This window comes from Sinohyriopsis cumingii, chromosome 5, assembly GCF_028554795.1.
Source record: "Sinohyriopsis cumingii isolate HCF-2022 chromosome 5, ASM2855479v2, whole genome shotgun sequence".
In the NCBI taxonomy this organism is placed as follows: Eukaryota; Metazoa; Mollusca; class Bivalvia; order Unionida; family Unionidae; genus Sinohyriopsis; species Sinohyriopsis cumingii.
In genome coordinates, this window is record NC_142965.1 from 134,167,777 (window position 1) to 134,195,684 (window position 27,908).

At 35.1% G+C, this 27,908-nt stretch overlaps 1 protein-coding gene across 4 annotated transcripts; it reads right to left on the bottom strand.

The window, feature by feature from the left end:
* Nucleotides 1-448: 448 nt before the first annotated feature.
* Nucleotides 449-27,908, bottom strand: LOC149800274 (F-box only protein 8-like). Of its 4 annotated transcripts, none has more exons than XM_089959855.1 (7): nt 27,704-27,908; nt 25,336-25,415; nt 24,566-24,844; nt 19,522-19,651; nt 13,628-13,746; nt 5,558-5,742; nt 449-4,467 (listed from the first exon to the last, which is right to left on the bottom strand). In XM_089959855.1, exons 3-7 carry the CDS (start codon nt 24,769-24,771, stop codon nt 4,271-4,273), a joined length of 837 nt encoding a protein of 278 aa, XP_089815981.1. In that variant the 5' UTR covers nt 24,772-24,844; nt 25,336-25,415; nt 27,704-27,908; the 3' UTR covers nt 449-4,270. The 4 variants fall into 4 exon arrangements, with proteins under 4 accessions (XP_089815981.1, XP_089815982.1, XP_089815980.1 ...); XM_089959856.1 differs by lacking the exon at nt 27,704-27,908 and adding an exon at nt 27,254-27,695; XM_089959854.1 differs by lacking the exon at nt 25,336-25,415.

Genomic DNA, 27,908 nt, shown 5'->3' on the forward strand with positions numbered 1-27,908 from the left:
ACATATCAAGTTTGAGATCACTGCTCAGGCTATATGTGCATATCAAGTTTGAGATCACTGCTCAGGCTATATGTGCATATCAAGTTTGAGATCACTGCTCAGGCTATATGTACATATCAAGTTTGAGATCACCACTCAGGCTGTATGTACATATCAAGTTGGATAGTACTGCTCAGGCTATATGTACATATCAAGTTTGATAGTACTGCTCAGGCTATATGTACATATCAAGTTTGACAGTACTGCTCTGGCTGTATGTACTTAACAAGTTTGAGATCACTGCTCAGGCTATATGTACATATCAAGTTTGATAGTACTACTCAGGCTATATGTACATATCAAGTTGGTTAGTGATGATGCCTTATACAAACAGTTACATGCAATATTTTAAGTTATAGTTTTCTGCATATGATTGTTTCAAATTTATAAACAAACAAAAAAATCAGTCTATGTTACTAGGAATGATTTATTCCAATGTTGCATAGATAAAAAGGGTACAAATTATATTTGTAACAGTAACAAGAATTGGATAATGTCCATACTATTATGCCAGTCATTCCATCAAGGAAAAGTATCATACACACTTAACTCCCCTTGCTTTCAAACGCACAACATTCACCCCATGTTTGAACAATATCAGTTTGCCTAGGCTCAAGATAGCACTTGACGTGCCTGTGAAATTAGGTACAACCTCTCTTAGCAAACATTTAAATGTAGGGGCCACCTGCTCAGGAAGACACCACATACACTATCTTCCTTAGTTCTAATATATAACTGAAAGGACACTGTCCACAAAGAACAGTTCCTCTTATTGTCCTTTAGAGACAAGTTTCACTTTACAACACATTAGTATGTGCATTTAAAAAGAGTGACGTCTCAGAGTGTGATTTTTATGTGATGCGTTGCATAATTGCCCCAATGACTAAAACTATATATTTTTGATAAATAAAAATTATGGCCAATAACGAATACTTTTCAGTTTAAAAAAATTATATACAATTTCAACAAAACACAATCTTCATGAAGAAACATTATTCAGTTATGTTTGATTGGATTGGTGTGGTGTTTTATTGCACAGCAACATATCAAGGGTACATTTTTGAGGGATGCCATGCTCTGGGCACACCAAGGTAACAGTCTGGCAGAACCTATAGCAGAATTCAAATCAGAACCCTTCTGGTCTCGAGTCTGTCATTATAACCACTGAGCTACAAAAGCTCCATTATATCTGAAAATACATGCTAACATACAATTTCTCTTTATTTTGGGAAAGGATTCAGGTCAAAAGATAATAGTGGCTTCAATTTATTAATTGCACAAGGTTTCTAGGACTACGTTATCACACCTGAGAAAAATATATTGAATCTTGATCTCGATGACAACACCACCAGAAAAATTGTACTGATGTCTTGCCATGTGCCAACACAGCCTTGATAATGATTAGATCAAAGCAACCATTTCTTCTGTAAAATTTAAAGTATTCAAAAGACGTAACTATGAGTAATAACCAGGGATGGAACCTTTCTGGTTTGAGTTGGAATTCTGGTTGTTGTTTTTTTAATGCAGGCTTTTTTTAATTTTTTTTCTGTGTAAAATTTCTGGGGACTTTTTCCATTTCTTTAAAAAAAACTCTGAATATTTTTTCCTGGATATAATTTGAGTGGGAAATCATTTATTTTTTGTGCATTTTGTCGCAGGTTCAAGTTATGTCCCACACACTCCAGATCTTTAGAAACAATTTCATGGCTTCAGCGGAATTTAAATTTGTTGAAAGAGGAACTGTATGATCACTTAATTTGACCAGTCAGTAAAAAAAAAGCATTTCAAATGGAGCTGGTTAATAAAAAGAGGACAATAAGGGGTTTATTTCAGAATATATTTGGAAATTGGAAGAACCTGGACTTGCAAAGTGCATAAGCTGCAAATTCAAAATTAATTATGGATCAATTGGCAAAAAAACGTTTCTTAACCATACTAAAATAGAAAGGCAGAAAAGATAAGATTTAAAAGATCAAGCTTCTAGTGGTGTACAAGCTGCCTCATAATGTGCCAAACACAATTAATACTCCATCAGAAAAGGCCTTGACAGCAAAATTCACATTCAAGATCGAAAATCTTGTCAAGAAGCTTTGATCTGTTCATTGTGGAACATGGCTTACATTTGTGCATTGACCCAAAACTGACGAGTCTTGCTCAAGAACTTATTAGAGATCCCAACGCACTTTCAGACCTGTCCTTCAAAAATAGTTTTATACAAGATGAAAGGGTATCAAAAGATATAACAAAGTACCTGTATATTGACACAATAGATATATTCATGTACATAAAATAACAATTTTCAAGTTAGTAAATGAAGATAGTAGTTAATAATCTTTTCTGACATGTTATCATGATTTTGAAAATGTTGTGGATGTTTTCAGTTACTGGCTATATTGCACACTTTACACATGCCCAATGTATGCATGGAAAATTTTCTGATTTTTTTTTGAGACTGGTTCCATACCTGAAACAAAGTTACATTCAGGTGGTATTTAACTATGCCTGGCATTGGCCCCAAAAAAACATCATTGATTTTGCCAACTAACTTTCCTTCACCGGTAGGAATAACTTTTATGCCACAACATCGTCAACTGTTTTTATACATTTTGTTTAGTATTAGATCCTTCACAATTTCTTTCTGTGAAAAGAATTATAATGTCTGCCGTGTCAAGATTTGGTGTATGTATTTCTATTATTAGACTGTTTATACAGGAATATTAGTATAGCAATAAACTCTCATAAAAATTAAAGTACATACCAATTATGTGTACTACTCAACTTTCAACTTTCCCACAAAAACATTCTTATACACATATCATATAAAAATATCAAACAAATTCACAACAAAAAGAAATTCAAGTACATTATTTGCCCAATGATATCACAGCTTGGATAAACAAAAATATAAACTGAAGGAAATGCATAAATATTAACAGTACACAGTCAATGAAAATGAACTAAGTGACTTCGATAAAAGAAGGCTGTAGTGTATTTCTCCAAACCAATGCAGGTGTGACTTTGCAAGATTTGGACATCTGTATCAAAGCTTTCAGGACAAAACAAAATCCTGATGACACCATCTGACCTATGTTACCTCAAATATTCTGAAAGTTCTTATTTATCAAATATTAATATTAATAAATTACCACACCTGTCCGCAGTTATAGATGAAAATGTTTTCTTGTTAGGTGGATTAATACAACTTGTAAAAAATATCCCCTTTTAAACTATTTATTGATAACCTTGCTGAAATGAAAATAATTTGCAATTATGTCTTGTCTATCAGACGTATTTTCAACCTTACAATAGTGTAATTAAATACACTAATATATTCATAAAAGAACTAATATCTCCCTGATTTGATATGTTAGTCAATAAGATAAACATAATTTTTACACATCATTTATAGCTGCATCTTACATGTATAATTTTATCATCATAAAATACTTACACATATCTTCTGTACAAATTTGCATTTCAATGTTTAATTGATTTTTGTGGCTCTTAAATTTGAGATGGATAGAGCAGAGTAAACCCTTTCCAGCAACCAGTTTTGCTCTACATAAGGGTTAGTACAAGTAGCGGTGACATCACTATATTTTAGGATTTCTTTTGACTCTTCTTGCTTCAGTTTTGACTACTTGGATGCAGTATATCTGTTTCAAACTAATGCTATCATTTCCTTTGCCAAGAACAAAAGCTTCATTTTATTTTCAATGTGCATTTATCCATAGCATTTAATGCCAATTTTTTTAATTAAAAAATCACGAAGTAGTGACACAGAGCTAATCATTATGCAAGTGATTCAGTTTGAAACAATATGATTAATAACCTTTACTTGACAGCCACAATGGACTTTTTCAAACAAAGAATCAGGGAAGTGTAACCCACAAAGCAGTTCACTGTTACCGATACCAGAGTACATTTTTTCATCTTTCTCTGTCATCTAAAGAGTAAATTTTCCCATCTTTCTCTGCCGTCTGAGACAGACATAGAATATCTGACAAATTTGATTTACAAAGTGTTCATCAAAGTGGAATTTTACAAAAAAAACTTTGTTTTTTCCCCTTAAATTTGTAACTTGATGATGTTTAGAATAGGCAGAGGGTTGGATATCTAATCTCTCCTTATTCAGTCTTTTAAAAAAATTAAATTTGTTTCACTGGATACACAAAAGTTTTCACCAATGTTTACATATAGATCTGCTGCAGTTAACTCCCCTAGGCCAGTGTCAAGCCACAGCAGGTGCAATGTGACCAACAAGATATATGTTGTCATAGAGATGACCTGCAAGGTCATCTGACACGTCTCTTGCTGCTCTCTTTGTGTTCTTGATAAACTCTCTTTTGGACATCTTGTTCTTGACATGCGGGCTTGTTAGATCAACAGACAGCATGATCAGCGAGAAACACAGCACAAAAACAGTATCTGCAATGGACATAAAACACATTGCATTTAGTCTGACTAAATCTTAAAAAGTTTATGGATAATGCATAGTTTGGAAACTTCTGTGCATTCTTCGGAGTAGGAGGTCAGATTTTTTTCCCTGATAGTAAAGCTTCTGGGTTATAAATCTTCCCTGTGTGTTCTTTTCGAAATTATTGACCTCTTTTGTTACCGTTATTCTTGCATGGTAATTATTAAATGTATCAATCATCAACAAATTCATTTCTAGAATAGGTTTCATGAAAAGAGCACACATAATTCCATTACAAAATCATATGCATTAGCTGGAATTGGTAACATCTAATGAGAAAATATGAGTAGAGATGGATGTCAGTGCAAATATTCAATTCATTTCCATGAACAAGAATAAAGCATAAAAGAACCCACTAAACTATGCTTTGTCAGAATATGAATTCAGATATAACACGGTTGTGTTAAGGCTCCAGATATTTTTGTCTTCGATGTTCTTTATTAACTGACATTACCCTAAATACCAGCCCCACTAACAAAAAAGAATTAAAGTTTCAGAAACCAATATCTTTATAGATGTTAATGTGCTTACAAAGATATAATTCACCTTCATCAAGCAAAGAGCCTCTAATTAATGTGTTTACACAGCAATAATTCACCTAGGCCAAACATCGAGCCTCTAATTAATGTGTTTACACAGCAATAATTCACCTTCATCATACAAAGGACATTCTTAATCTTGAGTGTTACATAATTGGGAGGTAGTATATACATGCAACATTTTATTTATCTCCCACACCACGTCTTGTACATTAATTCATCAAATTTTCATTCTAGCTATGTCACGGACTGGTACATAATGTTGTTGGCAGTTCTGAACCCCATGTGTAAAGAAAAATATCAGAACAGAAAAGAACAAGTGAAAATGGCAGAACTTAAAAAGGTCAATTCTTCAGAACATTATTTACAAAATGTTCAGAATGCCAAATTCCACAGCAATTTCTTTAGTAAGAGTTCCTCAATGCTCAAACAAGTGCAATTCATAATTAAGTAACCTATGATAGCTTCCTTCAATACGAGTACATTCCCACCAAATACTCACCCTTATTTAAACCCAATGCAGGATTACATTTGCAAAATCGTTCAGAAAATTTTTCTATCATGTCAGAGAGATAGTCTCCACGTTCTGTGGGAGCAGACACCTGACCAAAGAATTTCCGCAAGGCATTTGGAAGAAACTGATTTTGGAAGTTCTGCAGCTTCACGAGTTCATCTAAAACCTCACGCCTGGAAAATAAAAGGACCATGCATGTTTATAATGGAGGTGTAAGTTCCTGTACAGCTGAGGAACTTTTACTACTTGTATCTAATGGAATAAAATACAGACACAGCATGATGCCAACTGGCATTATCCAAAAGCCAGACTTTTTACCTTCTTATTTATCTACTCAAATGGCAACATGTCCCTAATCTCATTTATATTACTTAACTGCCTCATTATTTCCAATGCAAATTATGGAAACCTTTGTCATGCTCTCAAGAGACATGGATTGCTGATTACAACACAAAGCTGACAATGGTCTGCCTGTCCAGCCCTTCCTTTAGATTTTATAATTAGAGTATTTATTTAGCAAGAAACCATAAACTAAACAAGATTCCATAAAATTTCCAAAGAATCAACCATGGATGCTTATATACCTAAGAAAAGGAATTGAGATATATGTCAAAATGATATACTCTTGGTAGAATGGTGTTAAACTTGTCCCAAGTTCATGTTCCCAGTAAGTCGGGCCTAAAATTTAACCAAAAGATGAATAAGCAAACATTTTAAGAGCCCCAACATCCAGAAGAAAACAAATAACCTAACAAGAATAAAAGAAAAATTCTCATTCACTCTAATCAATATGTATCGTAACTCCACATAATGATGATATAAGGCAGCATCCAATGCTTCATTAAAAGCAAGTGAGAAGCAGGTTTTTGTAGTAGATATACAAACAACATAAACCTTAGAACAAAATATGTGTATCCATGACCCCTAATCCTTTAAAACGGAATAGTTAATCAATAATATGGATTCTGTTAACACTGGCACTACAAGAATAATGGCAATCTGACAAGGGCATTAAGTATGTTTTACAGTCTTTTAGTCCAAGGCTCCACTGACCTTTCTGACGCCATTTTAGATACTGACATTTATATCTAAAATGAGATTAGATAAAACTCAGACTGGCAGTCTCTGACATACAACTTTACCTTATAAAAATAAGAAAATGAGTACAGATTTACTGGGCATCCTTCTGAAGTATGATGGGTCAAATCCTAGTTGTTCTAACCCACTAGAGGGGAGCAATTTAATCTATGGGATTTTTGTGCAATTAGCTCCATAAGGATTTCGACATCATCCAATAATTCAGATTTTCAAAAATTACCTGAGTGTAAATAAATGCTGACTAGTGACAAATGAAACTTTATTAGCCACAGGACTATTAAAATTATGAGAACTCCAACAGGGAATTTACTAACCACAGGACTATTAAAATTATGAGAACTCCCAAGTCCAACAGGACATTTACAAACCATAGGGCTATTAAAATTATGAAACTCCAATAGGAAATTTACTAGCCACAGGGCTAGCAGGCTACCACAAATTACAGCCCCTGTAAGCTGCATAACACTAACTGATAGTGGCTAAAGAAGCACAAAGTAGGTCACAGAAACCTACTTTTGGTGAAAGGAGCTGTATCCAAAAACAGTCATTGACACATCACTTCCTATGATTCTACGGTCATTATACCAGAGAAACAAACAACTAAAGAGTAAAATCGGGGTCAAACTGACCTACCTTTGGCAACCAGAATTTTACCAAACAAGATGCATCCATGAACAAAGTTACATGGCTTTATATCCAATAGTACACTGGAACCAGTTGAGATGGGTGCATTACATAGGACCCCACTCTCAACAATTTTCCCTGATAGGCATTAAACAGAAGAAGGTTACTGGAAAATGTGTACTAGGAATGGGACATAACTCTTCTAAATGATGATGTGTCATGCTGGAAATCTAACTTATGAAAGGTTTCATCAGTATAAAGATTCACAATAGCATGTTAGTGTTTTACACGTAAAAGCTGTATCCATACTAAATAAACATGACTGACGACCAACTTGTATTTGACAAACTGACCACATTACTCATACTTGACCAACTGACCAATTTACTTGTACTGGACAAATCAACCACGTTCCCTGTACTTGATAAACTGACTAATGGTATATTACTTGTACTTGACAAACAGACCACATTACTTGTACTTGACCAACTGACCACTTTACTTGTACTGTACAAATCGACCACATTACTTGTACTTGACCAACTGACCACTTTACTTGTACTGTACAAATTGACCACATTCCCTGTACTTGACAAACTGACCATATTACTTGTACTTGACAAACAGACCAAATTACTTGTACTTGCAAACTGACATTACTTGTAATTGACAAACTGACACAGTTAAGTAAATGCAAAAATAACAAGAGGAATGGTGATCAATTTTTCATGGAAATATACTAGTGCCTCTCCTGCATCCCCTTCTTACCCTATGACAGAAATGAATCTATAGTACAAGGAATTACACAACTTCTGAAAAATGAGCCAGACTAATGAGTGGTCAACATGCATATCTTCTGATGACAATAATGTGTAGCAAGTTTAACAGCAATCCACTAAAAACTGGGGGAGGAGTTACATTACACTGCCTCCACTTGAAAGTCAATAATTCTTACAAATATCAAGGCGACACAAAGATCTATTAACATGTACATCTTTAGAAGATGACTATGATATGTAAGTTACACAGGCCCAACCAATCATATGCAAAGTCATCTCATTAATATGTACAATATTTCACAGGCCCAACCAATCACATGCAAGGTCACCTCATTAATATGTACAAAGTTTCACAGGCCCAACCAATCATACGCAAGGTCACCTCATAAATATGTGTGGAGTCACTCACGAAGATCTTGATTATATACACTTGCATACAAAATCTATCAAAATCTGGTGTGAAAAATGGATTGTAACATTCATGAGGTGAGGCAATTTGATGCATGATCACCTCACCAATACACATGGATGACAAATGAACTCAAATGAGATCTTGATGATACCAGTTATCATACCAAAACAGATCAGTAATATGGCTTTTAGAGGTAAACAAGCTCAGCCAATCAGATACAATAAAAATCATATTAATATGAATCAATATCAATCATTATCCAAAATCATCCAAGAACTTGATTATATAAGCCCATATTACAGTACCATCTAAATTGGATCATAAATGTGTCTTCAGAACAGTAACAAGTTCAGCCAATCAGACAATCAGATGCAAAATCTCCACACCAGTGTATGTGTATCTCATTCATTATCAAAGATCTTGATGGTATAAACATATATTCCAAGTTTCAGCAAAGTAAGATCAGAAATACAAATTCCAGAGCAGTAACAAACTAAGCCAATCAGATACAAAATCACCTCATTTGATATGCATAAATCAGTTCATTAATGAATCTGTCCCAGATTTTAAAGATGAAAGTATATATATATATATTAAAAGTTCTAACACAATCAGATCAGAGGGAACAGAAGCTCTAACATTCTGTCACAAGAGCTTATCATTAAGATAAATAGATCTTGGTCAAATCTGAACACCTCTGAAATGTTGATGAGATAAATCTATATTCCAGGTTTGATGAAAATCAGATAAAAAATATGGTCTACATGGTGGTAACAAGCAAATGGGATTGTCTTGTGACAGATATATGGCCACACCATAGGCTCACTTGGCCCTTTGGCTAGGTGGGCTAAAAAGAGCAAAAATTATATTAAAAATTCTGAAGGAAAGTAATTTGTTAATATGTGCAGCTTCAGACAGGGACCAATAACAAGACTGTCTCACACTGTGAAGATAAAAGGGCAATAACAACAAAATGACAAGAGCAAAGTGACTTGTCAATATGTGCATCTTTAGGCGATGACCAAGTTTCATGACAATCCTTCAAAGACCAGGGCTAGCCAGTCACGAGATTGTTGAGTACACTGCCATAAAAAAAAGGCAATAACTTAAACAAAAATAAACATGTGATAACAAAGTGATTTGACAATATGTCACTCTACAGGTGACGACCATAAAAATCTACCAACGTTTTCATGGCAATACATCAGAAACTGGGGGGCTACTTGTGTACATGACAATCCAAAAAAACTGTATGGCTAGTTGAGTTCATGGCAATCCATACAAAAACAGGCTGTTCTTGTGTTCTTGTAAGTGGATGAACATATGAACAAGCACACAGATGTCAAAGTGATCGCTAATTTGACTTTCTGTAAAGGCCAACTCAACAAACAAAATCCCACTTCTATACACTAGAAAAATATTGCTCTTCATCAAAGTGAATCAACTGGAGAATTAATGTTAAGGCTGCAATGTTTACCAAACTTTCTAAATGTGTACATGGCTTACAATAGCTATGTGCTTTAATCCAAGTGGCTAGAAACTCAACTCTCCCCCCCATCAACATGTTAGGCTTATTCAAGAGTTCACTGCTAATATAATATGCATGCCATACCTTGCTCAACTTGTGACTGTTTTATTGCCGTACATCTTTTACCACTTATTGTAACAGAATTCAGTAGGAAAGATATCTTTGCTGAATATATTTGACAATTTAGGTACAAAAAATTCCTAGGACTACTACTACATACATGACAAAACAAATAGATAATGTTATAGGACATATTGTGAGGACATGCACAATGGATGTATTTGTTGGATGTATAATGACTAAGAAACTATATGGCGGCTTAAAAACTGAATACAATGTTTCTTTAAAATAAAATGTACCTAATCAAAGATTCTGTTAATAAATGTTCCTCAAAGGTCAATCATGTAGTTTAAATAAATAAAATTTTATCAACATTATCAGTAAATCAAACTGTTGTGTAATGTGTATCAACATTATCAGTAAATGAACCTGTTGTGTAATGTGTATCAGTAAATCAACTTGCTGTGTAATGTGTATCAGTAAATCAAACTGTTGTGTAATGTGTATCAGCATTATCAGTAAATGAACCTGTTGTGTAATGTGTATCACTAAATCAACCTGTTGTGTAATGGGTATCAGTAAATCAACCTGCTGTGTAATGTGTATCAGTAAATCAACCTGTTGTGTAATGGGTATCAGTAAATCAACTTGCTGTGTAATGTGTATCCGTAAATCAAACTGTGATGTAATGTGTATCAGTAAATCAACTTGCTGTGTAATGTGTATCAGTAAATCAAACTGTTGTGTAATATGTATCAGTAAATCAAATTGTTGTGTAATGTGTATCAGTAAATCAACTTGTCATGTAATGTGTATCAGTAAATCAACTTGTCGTGTAATGTGTATCAGTAAGTCAACCTGTTGTGCAATGTGCATCAGTAAATCAACATGTTGTGTAATGTGTATCAGTAAATCAACTTGTTGTGTAATGTGTATCAGTAAATCAACTTGTTGTGTAATGTGTATCAGTAAATCAACTTGTCATGTAATGTGTATCAGTAAATCAACTTGTCATGTAATGTGTATCAGTAAATCAAATTGTCGTGTAATGTGTATCAGTAAATCAACCTGTTGTGTAATGTGTATCAGTAAATGAACCTGCTGTGCAATGTGTATCAGTAAATCAACCTGTTGTGCAAGTGTATCAGTAAATCAACCTGTTGTGTAATGTGTATCAGTAAATCAACCTGTTGTGCAAGTGTATCAGTAAATCAACCTGTCGTGTAATGTGTATCAGTAAATCAACCTGTTGTGCAATGTGTATCAGTAAATCAACTTGTCATGTAATGTGTACAGTAAATCAACCTGTTGTGCAATGTGTATCAGTAAATCAACTTGTCGTGTAATGTATTTCAGTAAATCAACCTGTTGTGTAATGTGTAACAGTAAATCAACCTGTTGTGCAAGTGTATCAGTAAATCAACCTGTTGTGTAATGTGTATCAGTAAATCAACCTGTTGTGCAAGTGTATCAGTAAATCAACCTGTCGTGTAATGTGTATCAGTAAATCAACCTGCTGTGTAATGTATATCAGTAAATCAACTTGTCATGTAATGTGTACAGTAAATCAACCTGTTGTGCAATGTGTATCAGTAAATCAACTTGTCGTGTAATGTATTTCAGTAAATCAACCTGTTGTGTAATGTGTATCAGTAAATCAGCTTTCTGTGTAATGTGTATCAGTAAATCAACCTGTTGTGTAATGTGTATCAGTAAATCAACTTGTCGTGTAATGTGTATCAGTAAATCAAATTGCTGTGTAATGTGTATCAGTAAATCAACTTGTTGTGTAATGTGTATCAGTAAATCAACCTGTTGTGTAATGTATATCAGTGAATCAACTTGTCATGTAATGTGTACAGTAAATCAACATGTTGTGCAATGTGTATCAGTAAATCAACTTGTCGTGTAATGTATTTCAGTAAATCAACCTGTTGTGTAATGTGTATCAGTAAATCAGCTTTCTGTGTAATGTGTATCAGTAAGTCAACCTGTTGTGTAATGTGTATCAGTAAATCAACTTGTTGTGTAATGTGTATCAGTAAATCAAACTGTTGTGTAATGGGTATCAGCATTATCAGTAAATGAACCTGTTGTGTAATGGGTATCAGTAAATCAACTTGTTGTGTAATGTGTATCAGTAAATCAACCTGTTGTAATGTGTATCAGTAAATCAACTTGTCACGTAATGTGTATCAGTAAATCAACCTGTTGTGCAATGTGTATCAGTAAATCAACTTGTCGTGTAATGTATTTCAGTAAATCAACCTTTTGTGTAATGTGTATCAGTAAATCAGCTTTCTGTGTAATGTGTATCAGTAAATCAACCTGTTGTGTAATGTGTATCAGTAAATCAACTTGTTGTGTAATGTGTATCAGTAAATCAAACTGTTGTGTAATGGGTATCAGCATTATCAGTAAATGAACCTGTTGTGTAATGGGTATCAGTAAATCAACTTGTTGTGTAATGTGTATCAGTAAATCAACCTATTGTAATGTGTATCAGTAAATCAACTTGTCATGTAATGTGTATCAGTAAATCAACCTGTTGTGTAATGTGTATCAGTAAATCAACCTATTGTGTAATGTGTATCAGTAAATCAACCTGTTGTGTAATGGGTATCAGTAAATCAACCTGTTGTGCAATGTGTATCAGTAAATCAACCTGTTGTGCAATGTGTATCAGTAAATCAACTTGTTGTGTAATGTGTATCAGTAAATCAACCTGTTGTGTAATGGGTATCAGAAAATCATTTTGCTGTGTAATGTTTATCAGTAAATTAAACTGTTGTGTAATGGGTATCAGCATTATCAGTATATGTTGTGCAAAGTGTATCAGTAAATCAACCTGTGGTGTAATGTGTATCAGTAAATCAACTTGCTGTGTAATGTGTATCAGTAAATCAACCTGTGGTGTAATGTGTATCAGTAAATCAACCTGTTGTGTAATGTATATCAGTAAATCAACTTGCTGTGTAATGTGTATCAGTAAATCAACCTGTGGTGTAATGTGTATCAGTAAATCAACCTGTTGTGCAATGTATATCAGCAAATCAACTTGCTGTGTAATGTGTATCAGTAAATCAACCTGTGGTGTAATGGGTATCATTAAATCAACCTGTTGTGTAATGTGTATCAGTAAATCAACTTGTTGTTGTGTAATGTGTATCAGTAAATCAACTTGTTGTGTAGTGAGTAATATAGCCAATGCTCACTAACTTTGACTTTTTCCTTGAAACGACACATTCTATGTGCAAATCATACATACTTTACAACAAAAATGGACCCCAAAACTCCTATTTAACAGTTCTTTTAAGAAGAGTAATATTTCCCTGGATAGTTTCTGTGTCACTGTTAGCCACGTGCATAATCATCTGCATGTCTACCAATTCTGTAAATACTTAAACAAAGCCATTTATGTATGTAAACATTGCAGCCTTATTGTTGATTAAAGATTCTTTTTAAAAAACCTAAATGAGTACTTAGCATGCTAAGTAACAAGTTAATGATGAAATCAGTTTTGTAAGATGAAACTAAATGCAACTGGCATTCCTCACCTTGCATTAAGATATTCTCGCTTTTTGTCAGCTTTCAGCAGTTTGGACATGTGAAGAAACTTTGCAATTTCAGATGGGTTGTTCTCTACAAGATCATGATCCAAGAGATATGCTTCTCCCTGTAAGAATAATGATAAGCAAACAACTTGAGTGAAATTTTATTCCAAGTCTAACTCAGTGAGATCACAAAAGTTTATAATAATATAATCTATGACCATTATGACAAAGCTGTAAAGTTATTTGGCCAACACAGAAACAGTTTTTAAAGTAAAATGTTTCTTCATGAATATTTACAAAATCATAATACTTTGGCAGAACTACTACTACCTTGCAAATACAGCCCTGCCAGATAATACATTTAGCTACACAGAAACTAAGTTATCTGCCCACCTAGGTGGTGGTTGGGCAGAGTGATCTCCCCTTGGTACAGAGATTCACATCAAATCCCAAGAATATCTCAGTTACCACTAGAGCAGAAGGCACACTTTCTCTATGGATGTTACTATCAGGAGGCTGGTAGGGTGTATGTGTATTAGCATTGGGCAGGTATTTGCGAAGAAACACATTTTACTTGAAAAAATTAGTTTCTTCTTTGAGTACGTTATCCACTCATAATACCTTAGGAGAATAGGAAAGAGGTGGAGGGAGATACATCCCCTTACCCTGGTCCCCTAAGGTATGTGAGACAGCATCTAGATAACCCGAATGGAGAAGACTCCATCTTTCAGGGAGTGGCTTCAAGAAGGAAATTCCCTCCCGCAAATCCAGCGGAAGGTGTGAAGCTGCCAAACAACCTCGAAAGGTGACCTATGAATGATATTTATCCATCAGGTTGAACTTACAAATAGATGGGTCCACCAAGAAATGTACTGCTGAGTTTGCCTGCCAAATGCCAAAGTAGTGAGGAGGCAAGACTTGTATGATAGGTGAACTAATTAAGCTCTTTAGAGCAGTTCAATTAGTGTCTATTACGGACAGGTTAATCCCCATGAAAAGTGCACATGGGTAAGGGTCCAGTACCACTGGCCAGTTGAAATCCAAACAAACAGAGGATCAGACAGGTCTTTGATTCATGCAATATCCTCTCTTCTATGTTGGCATAATGTGCTACTAATCATGGATGGTGTCTTTAACTGTGATGGGTGCTAACTGTCTCTCTTCAAAGAGCCAAGAAAGTTAGCTATTGTGGTATGGATGTTATAATTGTAATAGAGTACTTTGGTGTAAACCATAGGTTATATTCCATTACATTCCTATATTGACCCGGTTGGTCCTGTATTTCCTATTTTCGCAGAGTAATCAGGATTAAGAGACCCTCAGATACTTTTGGTTCCTGTATCACATTCTGAATCCAAGGTGTTAGATGGTACATATATTTGGCCATTCCAATGTATAGGTAACAGCAATTATCCAGGCTATTGGGACCCAGAATTGGTGTGACAAAGGTTGGGACTGTTGGCATTCCACATTGTTACTAATGTCCCTCATTGGTTGATCCCACTGAATATGTATCATGTGAAACTGAGGGATGAAAAGGCTGTTCCATTTGTATGAATTCCTGCTTGCTGAAAAATGAGTTTGCCAATACATTAGCCAACCTCGGACAAGTGCCACATTGTAGCTGAAAGAACTGTTCACTAAATGTGATAATGAGTCCCTCGGAAGTACTGTTGGATCCACTAATCTTCTCCAATCAGCCAAGAAGATTGGAGTCTTCTTCCTACTGGGATCTTAGATAAGGGTAGATGTGGGCTCTGTATGTCATTGAGATAGGGATGGTCTTGTGGAAATGATGGACCTCCCTTCTGATTCCTTCACTTAGGTGTTGGTGTACTGTTTCCCAGTGACATTTACTCCAGGGATGTCCCTGAGACCTTGTTGGTTACTTTGTAAATCCCTCCACTAGAGCTGAGATTGAGAGGGATGGTGGCTTAGAGCGAATTCTGTCAACCTGATCACTATGCAGGAGAACAGGTGGAGGTTGTGAGTATACCTTGGGCCATAGGTCTGTAAGGTGGGGGTAGAGAGCATTTAAGCACCTTGTGTAAGCACACAGTTGCTATTATGGCTATAGGATGCTGTACCTCTATGTTATGAAGTGGATCCTCCTATGAACATGCACTCATTTATTCCATTGAGATTCATGGTGAAAGGATGTAAGCTATGGTCCGTATATTGAGGATTGTCAAAAAATTGGATATAAAAGGTTATTCCCATGGTCACGACAACGCAAATCAACCTAAGAGTATTCAAACTGAAAAAGGATAAAAAGTTGCATTTGTGATTTAATACATGTAAAAAAAATGCGTGGAACTCGTTAACTGATGAAGCACTCTGTCCCAAACTGTCAAAAACATATCATTAAGTTGAGTCTCTTGGGTGGCAGAGGCTTGAGGGAAAGTGAAGAAACATTATTTGAAAACAGAGGACCCAAGATGGACATCGTATGCCAGAAGTGTTTTGAGGTACTGTTGCTGGTAAGACTGATACATGAGGGTGTTACATGAACTGTACATCTGTAAGCATCCAGTCACAACGGAAATTATACACACGTTAAGAGCTTTCTATAGCCCACTGCAGACTTGCATACACATATAAACAAAAAGCATTGCCAAAACTATTGTGAAGCTGTATAGACAACCCATGAAAGTACATAAATACAATCAAGTCATGGCAAAGTGACTTAACTGTAAAGGCACAACTTTGTTGTCATACGAAGAAAGGAAAGTTAGAAATATAGAATGTGTATGCTTTCCTTTGAAGTCTCTATAATGTAAGTGCAGAGGTTCCAAAAAGTTGGTACAGGATTTCTGTGAGGTACTATTTGGCACAAGTTAAAACAGTACCTGGAATATTCATGTAATCTGGCACCAATCCCTGTACTAAGGGGAGGTCACTCTGCCTGACTGCCAAAAAGGTGGGCAGATAACTTTAAGCTCCTTTTGAACTAAAAGTGTTATGGGGGTGGGTGGGCAGGATTTGCAAGGTATTAGTAGCCAATTTGTATGGTCTCGTGTCCAAGCATATTAGGCAAAAAGTGCAGAAAAGGGATATAAAAAAAGGATCAGTGACAATGACTGAAGTTTAAACAATATACACTTATTGCCATGAAACTGAACAGATGTGTTCATAATTCATCTCTGTAGCTCAAACAGTCTCTATGATATAAAGCATAAACAAAAGAAACCATAAAATATTTACCAGTAACCAGAATGTAGGCATATGACCTCAAATATGCGATTTGCAACACATATTTTCTTGTGATAATATTTAAGTGTATCAAGATTCAACCTTTTATATAAAGAGCTCTTAAGTTAGAAAGCAGAGGGGCAGATATGACTGAAATCTAAAATATTCATTTGTGACCTTGACAATGAAAGCAGGAACCGCACCCTTTAGTGACAATATATGGTTATACCAAATTTCATACATTCATCTAAAATGGTTCTAAAATTATTGAGTTGAATTGGAATTGAAAATTCAAGAAAAAGCGAATTGTCAATATGCATGAGGATAGCATCCAAACATGGTACACAATACACCTGCTACTGATGAGATACACCACTCCCTTGATAACACATGCCCTGATAACTCGTGAACCTGCTTATAACGTGGGGTGAGGCATGGATCCCATTTTTTAAAAACCAGAAAATGTACCCACCCACAACTGATCCCTATTTCTTGAACGTGAAAAAAATCACGATGAAAATTGGTAAATGAAACGTTGATAAGTTGCTTGTTTTACAGTCAAAAACGGTAGATATGACATGGAAATTTTAATCAATATTTTGAAATAATAAACTTTTAATAAGATGTCATATAATTGGTTACATTTTTTTTCCAAACAACATTCTTAGTACACCATAATCAAAAATATTCAAGGAAATTTTGATCAATGTAAATGTCACTTATGCACTGTATAGGCAGTACAGTACTATTTAAATGCCAATTAAATAATTCTGATTCAGTGAAATTTGTCTTTTAATTCGGTCTTTCAGTTCCTCTTAAGTATAATCATCATAAATGCAATGTGTATTTAAACATAAAATGTGTTAATCTACCGTAACGGCCATATCTGCAAGCATATCTCTGAAAGCCTATAGTAATTAAGTGCTGACCATGTTTTGATAACTGACTTCAGAAGTATTTGTTGTCCTGTTGCACTGAATTAAAAGCAGGCCTCCTTTGTATTACCACGTTAATTATGTCTTTTGAATCAAATAAAAGAGGTGGTATAAAAGAAAAGTTAAAAGGCACGAATATCCTACAAACTTAAAATCTAGCAGCCCTGGCTTTATGTTGGGTGAACTCACTTCATTTGATCAATTGAACACTTATAAATGATATTGTGTATGTAACATAAACTACCTTAAATTAACCGACTCTTTCATAACTATGTTCAAAGATAACAAGGCAGACAAGCAAAATGAATACTTCGTAAAATAAAGAGCTTGATTTCACAGATACAGATCATTATGGGCAAATAAGTTTCAGAATTCCTGAACTAGCACTAAGAGATATCCTAAAGGATGATAAGAAGTTTCACCATTACTTTCAATGAAATCACAACATCAATATTGTACTAATTGAACAATACAAAACTTTAGCTTCAATGTAAAAGATTGTCTCACAAAGTAAATGTCGTTTATTTTTTTAAAAAAAGAATTTCGTTTGGTGGTGTCTCAACAGTTAGTCTAGTTCCCGCTTACTCTGACTCACAACATGGTAGTATAATATTAAATACCATTCCGGGAACCAGACTAATAAAAAACTACAAAAAGCAGTGATGTAATAAACAGATGTTTTTGCGTACACATGATGGTTGTTGAAACCAGTTGGAACGAACTTTCACATCTTGAAAATAAAATGCTATTTATGCAGAATAACAAACAACTTCATTAGAAAAAGCAAATTATTAACAATTATTATCAACATGATTGTAAAACGAGGATTCAGTCATTAAACAGCCCAGTTTCCTGACCCACCCACCCCCATGGTTTTCTGTAACTGACTGTAATGTTTCTGGCAAAGTGTGATGGAAAATGACTGTAATGTTACTGGCAAAGTGTGATGGAAAATGACTGTAATGTTACTGGCAAAGTGTGATGGAAAATGACTAATGTTATTGGCAAACTGTGATGGAAAATGACTGAAATGTTAATGACAAACTGTGATGGAAAATGACTAATGTTACTGTCAAAGTGTGATGGAAAAAGACTAATGTTATTGTCAAAGTGTGATGGAAAATGACTGTAATGTTATTGGCAAACTGATGGAAAATGACTGAAATGTTAATGGCAAACTGTGATGGAAAATGACTGTAATGTTACTGGCAAAGTGTGATGGAAAAAGACTGTAATGTTATTGGCAAAGTGTGATGGAAAATGACTGTAATGTTACTGGCAAAGTGTGATGGAAAATGACGGCAAACTGTGATGGAAAATGACTGAAATGTTACTGGCAAAGTTTGATGTAAAATGACTAATGTTATTGGCAAAGTGTGATGGAAAATGACTAAAATGTTATTGGCACAGCACAGAGTGATGGAAAATGACTGAAACAATATTGGCAAAGTGTGATGGAAAATGACTAAAGTTATTGACAAAGTGTGATGGAAAATGTAGAATAGAGCCATGACCTTGAAGACAGCACCCTCAATCTCGTGTGCGAAACATTTTCTAACGATCAAAAAGCATCGTTAGTTAATCTCAAAAATGACTTTTAAGTTATGCAGCAGAAGGTTCATGTCAAACAGAGCTAAAGATTTTCCTAAATGAATGACTTTCAAAGTTTTAATTCTTTTAAGTTAGGAAACGGAAGAAAAATACACATCGTTACGCATCGTTACACATCGTTACACAAAGATGTGCAATTACAATAGCATGTAGTCTCACCTGAAAAGGGTCTGCATTGAATGTTAATGTTGCCTCGTCCAGGATCATATACAATTTTTTAAAGGAAAAGTTTGGTATATTTCTAATCCTTGAATAAATATTGACATATCCCCATGAACTGTGACACAGACTGAAATATAAAAGTAAAAACACACATTGTATTTATAAAGCTGTGTAATTATCTTACAGGTAAGACTAAAGTGTAGGATATATGCACAAGAAATATGAAAAACATGCACAGAATCTTCATTCCACGTTCAGGATTATGATGAAAGGCACAATTTGTCTAGATCAGTGGTGCACAACCTCTGGGCCACAGTGTTATTCCAATTGGTCCAAAAATTCACAAAGCTTCATGGCCTTAAAAGTACAACCATTAGCATGTGCAGGGTAAGCAACATATTTGGAAGTCAAGAAGGGGTTATCTTATTCCAGAAGGCTGGGAATCACTTGTCTGGAATAAACACATGGGTTACATAAGAAGGCACAATTTGTCTAGTCCCAAAACAGACAGAGAAGTACTATCTGTTTAGACCAAACATGTGTTATGATAATAATAATAATAATATTATAATAATACAAATAATAATGACTACTTTATTTTAAAGAAGAAACTCATTTAGTCAATTGACCAATCTTCCATGAGGCCTTCTGCAGTTACATTTGTATAAATATTTTTACAAGCTGAGGTGTCTTAAGACAACAAAAGCTGTTAAAAACTAGACAACTGATCTATTGCTACAATAAAACATGCACAAGGATTTAAGGATGAGCACATAAAATATTCATAGCAAATATGTGTAATAAATTATAGGTGAGTACATGATAACAATGTTTTAAAGAGTAGTAGTAGTGAATTAAACGAAATCATACACATCTTGTTTCTGTAGATGCCAACTAAGCTTTTATAAAGTTTGGCATGATTCAACTGACTTTATATAAGGTGGTATGGAAATCCATAGTTTCGCTCCTAGGTCAGGTTTTAAATTATCACATTTGTATTTTCATGTCAAAATTTGACAGATTTTAACGTTTACCCTTGCACTTTGATCACAAATTTTTTTGTATTATGCAGGCTATTGTTGGAGGCATTCTATCTTTTAGTTGAATAGTTTTCTACTGTTTCACTAGAAATGCAGTAATCAAATTTTGTTTTTTTTTGGTTTTAAAGCATCAAAAATCTTGTGATACCCAATATCTATCTTTTTGACTCTTGCGCCTTCTTCACCAACGTGGAATGTTTTTTTTTTATTAGAACCCTTTAGTAGTCACTTTTTTCATCCCTCCATCTGTCCATCTATTCACACTTCCTGTAACCACTATGTGACTGCAATCCTTGTACAAAATTGGATGCCATTTGGTAATGTGAATTGTGCCTAATGTTTGATAAGCCTTTTAAATGCTTAATCCTTATGGTTTGAATTTTAATGGAGTTGTTGCACTGTTATCAATTTAAATCTCCAAAACAGCATATCTTTGTAATTAGGATAGCTTTCAAAACCATTTAAAGTTTTACCAACTCTTTTCAGTATACAAATGATGCATTGTTTCATCAACTCATTTCAGTACAGACATAATGCATTTTGGTGTGTACATTCTAAGTACACCTGTTCAACAACTCTTTTTTCAGAAGTACAGTACCGAAGTACAGTAGACCCTGTCTTGAAAGACCACTCCTTCTGCAAAAATAATAACTGCATGGACTATTTCTCTTCAACTTGTGAAAATTTCAATCTCACAATCAGTCAGAGGTAATGTACATACCTGCACAAGGAATGACTTATGTAAAGCATACCATCACACTAAAAACAAAAAAAAAACCTCCTGGAAGTAGAAAAGTTTATCAATCTCAGCAATACAATGTCACATGCAGCACACATTGATGAAAAAACCAATACCAGAATTGCTAAAGCTAGTGTTGAAAGACAGACTATACGTATGCAAGTACAAAGGCATCGATCTACAAACAAAACTGATTATCTACAAAACCAATGTGTTACCAACCCTGCTGTATGCATGTGAAACCTGGACAGCGTATAGATGCCGTGCCATAGGTTGCCTGAGGAAACTAGGGGTGCATATTGCCAAAAAGAAGAAGAAGAAAAAAATGATATTTCCATACTCATATTGCAATATACCATATCCGGCATTTTGTACTTATATTGTTATAATGTTTCACCCTTTAAGGGGGCCCCGAGTGGCTAAGTGGTCTAAAGCGCTCTCCGTTATGGATCACTGCCATCTCACCTCCGTCTGCGTGGGTTCGAGTCTCGGATTCAGCCAATGTGGGTATGTGAGAAAGCTTGCCAGTAGCTTCTCGTGGGTCGGTGGTTCTTTCCGGGGTTTTCCTGGGTTCTTCCTCCACCATTAATACACGCTGCCATGCATAGCCTATCATGTGCTGAAAAATGGCATTAAACCCTACAACAACAACAACACCTTTAAAGGAAACTGATATCAAGCATGTGTGGCAAAATTACTAGTAGCTCCCCCCCACTTAATAGTATGTGCTATTGAAGCATCTATCACATACTGCTAATGAATTATCAGTTTCACCATCTACCTTACATTTAATGCTAAAATAGTCAAAGAACAATGATTTTTGCCTGCTTATTGAGCATAAAACCGGATTCAGGCTTATGTGATAATGATCGACTATTAGCCAAGATTCAATGATGTGTTTGACTGATTACTGTGTAATTTCAGGATACCATGTATAATTTTGTGCTCCATGACCAGACTAACAGACAGTAACAACCAAAATACAGATGAAGTCTTACCTATACAAAACATGGTAGTTTAGCAATGTATAGCAATGTAGCTTGATGTATCATCACAATTTTAATCCACTACATGCCTCATTCAAAGTGTAGGTCAAAAATCATACAGAACGCTAATTCTAGACTATGCAAAGTAGTGGCCCAAAGTGGCCGTGTAGTTTAAAGCACCCACTGTTACAAGTCAACTGCCATCTCACCTCTGTCTGTGTGGGTTCAAGTCTTGGGTCTGGCCAATGTGGGTATGTGAAAAAGCTTGCAGATAGCTTTTCGTGGGTCGGTGGTTCTTTCCGGAGTTTTCCCAGGTGCTTCCTCCACCATTAATACTGGCCGCCATGCATGGCCTCTCTTGTGCTGAAAAATGGCATTAAACCCTACAACAACAACAACTATACTGTGCTGTTGGCTTGTCCGGATATTTTTATGAAGAGGTCTTTGTGTGGAAAAAAAAGAAGAAAAAAGGCACAAATCACAATGTAAATAAGCCCCAAGCTCAAACTACAATGTTTCAAATTTAGCTAAATTCGCAAGTAATATACAGTAAATAATTGCATGTAAGTTCAGTCCAACTACACAGTCCAATCTGCCTTCAAATAATACCCTCACAAATCTGGACCTCTGCAATTTGTTAGGAGTAATCAGTAGAACAATTAACACAGATCCTGATCGGCTAGGGCACAATATGCCAGCAAATCTGGATCTATACCACTCCCTCCATAACTTGTGAACATGCTTATAACGCGGGGTCAGGTGTGGCTCTCATTTTTTATACCAGAAAAGACCCAAAAAATTGATCCCTATTTGTTGAACTGGAAGAAAATCGCGATCAAAACTGGTAACAGAAACTCTGATGTTTCGCTTGTTATATGAATACTTTGTAAAATAAAGTGCTTGATTTCACAGATAAGATCACTGTGGGCAAGCAAGTTTCAGAGAATTCTTAAACTGGCACTTAGAGTTATCCTCAAGGATGATAAGAAGTTTCATTATTACTTCCAATGAAATCACAACATCAAAATTGAAAAATACAAAAACTGAGTTTCAACGCAGACGATTGTCTCACAAAATAAGTGTCGCGTGTTTCTGAAAAAAAAAGAAATCTTGTTTGGTGGTGTATCAACTGCTCTGCGGACTCCCGATTTGGCAGGATAATATTAAACACCACTACAGGAACTAGACTCCGGTGGCGCTCTACAGTTTCGTATTTTGCATAGGGTTAGAATTTTAAAGAAAAAGAATTTCCCTGGCCTTCCTCACTGGTTATACTGGCTATTTAAAAATAACCTTGTATATCTTAGGTGTAATTCAAAGAACCTTTAATATCTTTATTTTGGTGTATGATTGATGGGTGCAATATGAGTTATAGAGTATACCGCTTGGCCTTACTCCAGTTGTGCACCTTTCAAAAAAGTGCAAGCTCCACTTGGTCATTTTCACTTCATGAGCCAATAACCTTTCTTCACATTTTATATATTTGGTAATTCATTCATTGCACTTTCAGAAGCTGGTATTGTCTAGTCTGGCAAAATTCATTTTCCCTATAATAATAGCTGCTATGGATAGTGTACTTTAGACTAATTCAGGCTGATTTTTTAGCACAAAGGAGCAGTCATTTTAGTTAGCAGTGTGCTTTAATCATGTACAATTTCCAAAAGTACAATATCCAAAGAAATATCATCCACATTACGTTAATGTAGCATAGAGGTATGCCAACATTCTCTCCAATGTGCATGTTTTAAATGCAAACAACTTCACCTTACATAAGTCACTCTCTCAAAAGTACATAATAACTGGTGAGCGCCCCCTCATCAAGAAAACAAAAAGCCGTGATGTAATACAGATTTTTTTTGCGTACATGTGATGGTTGTTCGAACCAGTTGGAACGATCTGTCATATGTTAGACATTTTGAAAATAAATGTTATTTAAACAGAATAATGAACAACTTCATTAGAAAAAGCACGTTATTAAAACTCAGTATCGACATGATTGTAAAATGAGGATTCAGTCAATAAACAGCACAGTTCCCTAATGCCGCCCCCCCCCCCGGTTTTCTCAACGGTCCCTCTGTAACTTGCGCCTCACTCATAGTGCGGTCTATGTTTGTGGACCCCGTTGTGTGCGAGTTTTCGAGGGAGAGGTGTATGTTCTTTGCTACTGGACTTAGACTTTTAACAATAGTCAAGACTTGTTTCTTAACTGATCTTTCTAAATGATGGGGCCTTGTCCATTTCTCAACCACCCAAGAAAATCTCTACCCATATTTTACCTCTGCCATAGAATTTCATCATTGGCCAAGTCATTCCAGACACATCCAGCTAAACACAGGTCTGTAGCATTAAGGTTGGCAAGTATGCTCAATCCCAATTCTGGTGGAAGTTTTGATAAGTCTGGGAATTTTGCTACCAAAGTCCTGTTCTCTAAAGATCTGCTGTTAAATTCATGCTCCTGCAGAATCCTCAAAACTTGTCCCATTCCTCTGGGCAACTTGCCTGGTAAGTGAAACTACATCCAAGGTAGTAGGCTGAGACACATGGTTTTTCTGTCACTAAAAACAGAAAACAGTATTCAAATTTAACTTTGATTCAGACAAAATAACTTGTCCTAGAATTAGGATTTTTACCACCTCTCATCATCTCTGGACATGAAAATCATAAGAAGAAAAGACCTACATTTTATTGCCCAACATAATATTTTCATCTTTCCAAAATATAAAGTTAATGGAAAAAGAAAACAACAACAAGAAAACAGAATTTTCATATATACAACCTCACCTATAGTACTTATCCCAAATTATATTTGACCTAGTAATCCTAATTATAAAACAATTTCTTCAATTCTTATCAATTTATCTTTTCACTTTAATTCAAAGATAGGGGTTTTGTTAAACCTAACTATACTTCAACATATAGGCAAACCCATAGTCTTTTGCTCCCAAGGTGCAAAATATATCATGGGGAGGTCCTGAAGAAAAGTAATATCATTAATACATGTAATTTGTTGTTCAGTGCAATAACATAAAAAATTCGCTCTTCATACCTGTTGGGCTCACCTTGCCCCTGTAGCTCCTGCTACCAATTCAATGCCTGATATTACTGGGCAGGCCAGTCTTCCATTCACTGTAATTTAGTGCATGAAATATAAAAGTCTGTGCTCTAACACATCACAGGTAATAAAGATGCAATAAACCATTCTTATACTACTTCCATAGCAGAAGAGTAACATATCTGAAGCCATGAAAAACGTGCACTACCTTTTTCACTAATGATATTTACTGCATAAAAAATGTATTATCACTTTACCTCATTAGGCAAAAAAAGATGTGTTTCCTATTGCATTGGTTCTAAAATTGGGATAGATAGATAGGTAGGTAGGTAGTTTTAATATTTTTGTTTAAAAAAACCCAGCATATAATGATTAGTATATATAACGTACCGAGTGCTTCAAGTATTGGGCTAAACTAGCTCAGTTAGATGCACAAATCAATTTCGGGAATTTCTTTTTTTTAATTATCTTTTCTTTACCCTGTGGAAAAAAGTGCTAGGGTGGGCAACAAAAAACAGGATGGTTGGCTGACCGGAAACATACTTTTTAAGGGGACCGTAAACCTATCACGTTAACCTTGAAATCACTAAACAAATTGCTCAGATAATATTCAGAAAAATAAACCAACCATTAACATCGGTTGTGTTTAAAGATTTTAAATTAAATGAACACATAAGGATACGTGTAAGTATCAAATTTTTCATCAGCCAAGTAAAGACACTGATCACCTAAAATTACTGGAAAATATGACTGGATCATCAGAAAGTAAATTCACTTATTTTATCTTGATTCCACATGTGACAGTATTTTATAATAATGTTTGCAGATTTGTGGCTGAGGAGGTTTTGAAGATGAAATACTTGAACCACAAAAAAAGTTACTACAATGGTTTAAAAGAATAGCAACCATCTTATGCATTTTATTACCAATTCACCCTTCCTTGTCCCAATCCACCCAACCAACCTTTACCCATGGTCTGTAACCCCAAATCCATTAAACATACAATGAGCACACAGAAATCTTCCTAGCCATATTCCTGATCCAAGTTTTTTAAAAGAATATTTTCTAATTTTGTCATGAAATTCCAAAATGGGGAGAAGACTATATGGAGATTCAAATGACATGCAAAAAAAGATCTTTTTTTAAAAAGCAAACTATGTTAATTCAGAACATATAAAATATAATAATTTGTAGTTTTTTGTTATATTACATAAAATGTTCATTATCTCCTGTATGACAAATTGCTTACATAATTGCTTTATGACATTAAAATATGCTATGCTTGTTAATAATAATGTCTTTTCACTGTTTTATTTTTTGTTTGTTAATTCACCAAAATTCCTATTTACACAAAGCTTGCTCAAATAGAAACTGTCAAATTGTCTCTACTCCAGAAACTGTGGTAAGAAAATTACTGGTCATCGTGCTATGGCTGCATGTTTAAATTTTGGTTCAAAATGGTTTCAAAATATTGTAAAAAATGTCACCATAACTACAATTTTTGAAAATTTTTACTTGTGAACACCTCCTAGGGACCAAGGATGATAAACACCAAAATCACCCCCTTTGTTCTGCTAGTTAATACATGGGCAAGCTGTAGACAGTTGGAAGGCACATTATCATTGCAGATCTCCATACAAATTCCTATCCTCTTCCATATAGCCCCTTGGTTAACATCCATGCAGAGACTGTAACCTAGTCTTAATCCAAAATCCATCATGTAAATGGTATCTTCCTAGCAAGGCAACTACAACCTTTTGTTACTGTTATTATTCCATGTTTAGGAGGTGTGGTAACAAACTGATGGAGACTGGGTCTTACACAATCGAGTGATTTAAAAATAAATGCTGGTGGGCTAGTTCCATGCTTATTATAATAGAGCCTCTAAGAATTCAAAGACAAGTATGCTTACCACTCCAATACTCTATACAAACCCAAAATCAGGGTTTGCTATCACGAGTTATATCTGTTGCCATGGAAGAAAATGAACTAATCCAAATTGTTGTGCAATCACAGGTAGCAACTCTTCCTGATTATTTTCTTTCACACCTGTAACTGGAACAACAAGCTGTTCTCCGCCACATTTGTATTTAGCCTTAGAATATCTGACATTACTGGTGACAAAAAAAAAGCCTGAGGCTGATGTTCAATAAATTACAGAAATGGCGGAGAATGTTAGTCTAATCGTCCAAGTCCAAATTTCCTCTGACCTTCTCCGCCTATCTGTCCATTTTTCTAACACTGAGTGGGAAAGATCACCGGAAAATGCTACTACACCTATTATAATTAATTTATCTTCAGATAAATTCTAATTCTAAAACCTGAACCGTCAAGAAATTGACGTAAAATTTATGTGACGTACATCAGTGGTAACTCCGCGTCAACAGCGACGTAACTGCAGCACCATGAAGGTTTGATGAACACTTCTGCTAAAAACGAGTTATTCCTTTACAATAGCGTAAGCATCGACTTACAACTGCAAATATTCCCAAATATACTAATCGAAAAGTCGATGACATTGTAAATGATTTAGTGTTAAAAATGACGTGGAGGCAGTCATTATATCT

Coding starts and splice junctions, on each gene's coding strand:
- LOC149800274 (XM_089959854.1), bottom strand. CDS start 24,771: ATGGGACAAGTTTTGAGGATTCTGCAGGAGCATGAATTTAACAGCAGA. Junction 19,652..24,565: donor GATGAAATTCTATGGCAGAG/GTAAAATATGGG, acceptor TTTATATTTCAG/TCTGTGTCACAGTTCATGGG. Junction 13,747..19,521: donor TCAATGCAGACCCTTTTCAG/GTGAGACTACAT, acceptor TTATTCTTACAG/GGAGAAGCATATCTCTTGGA.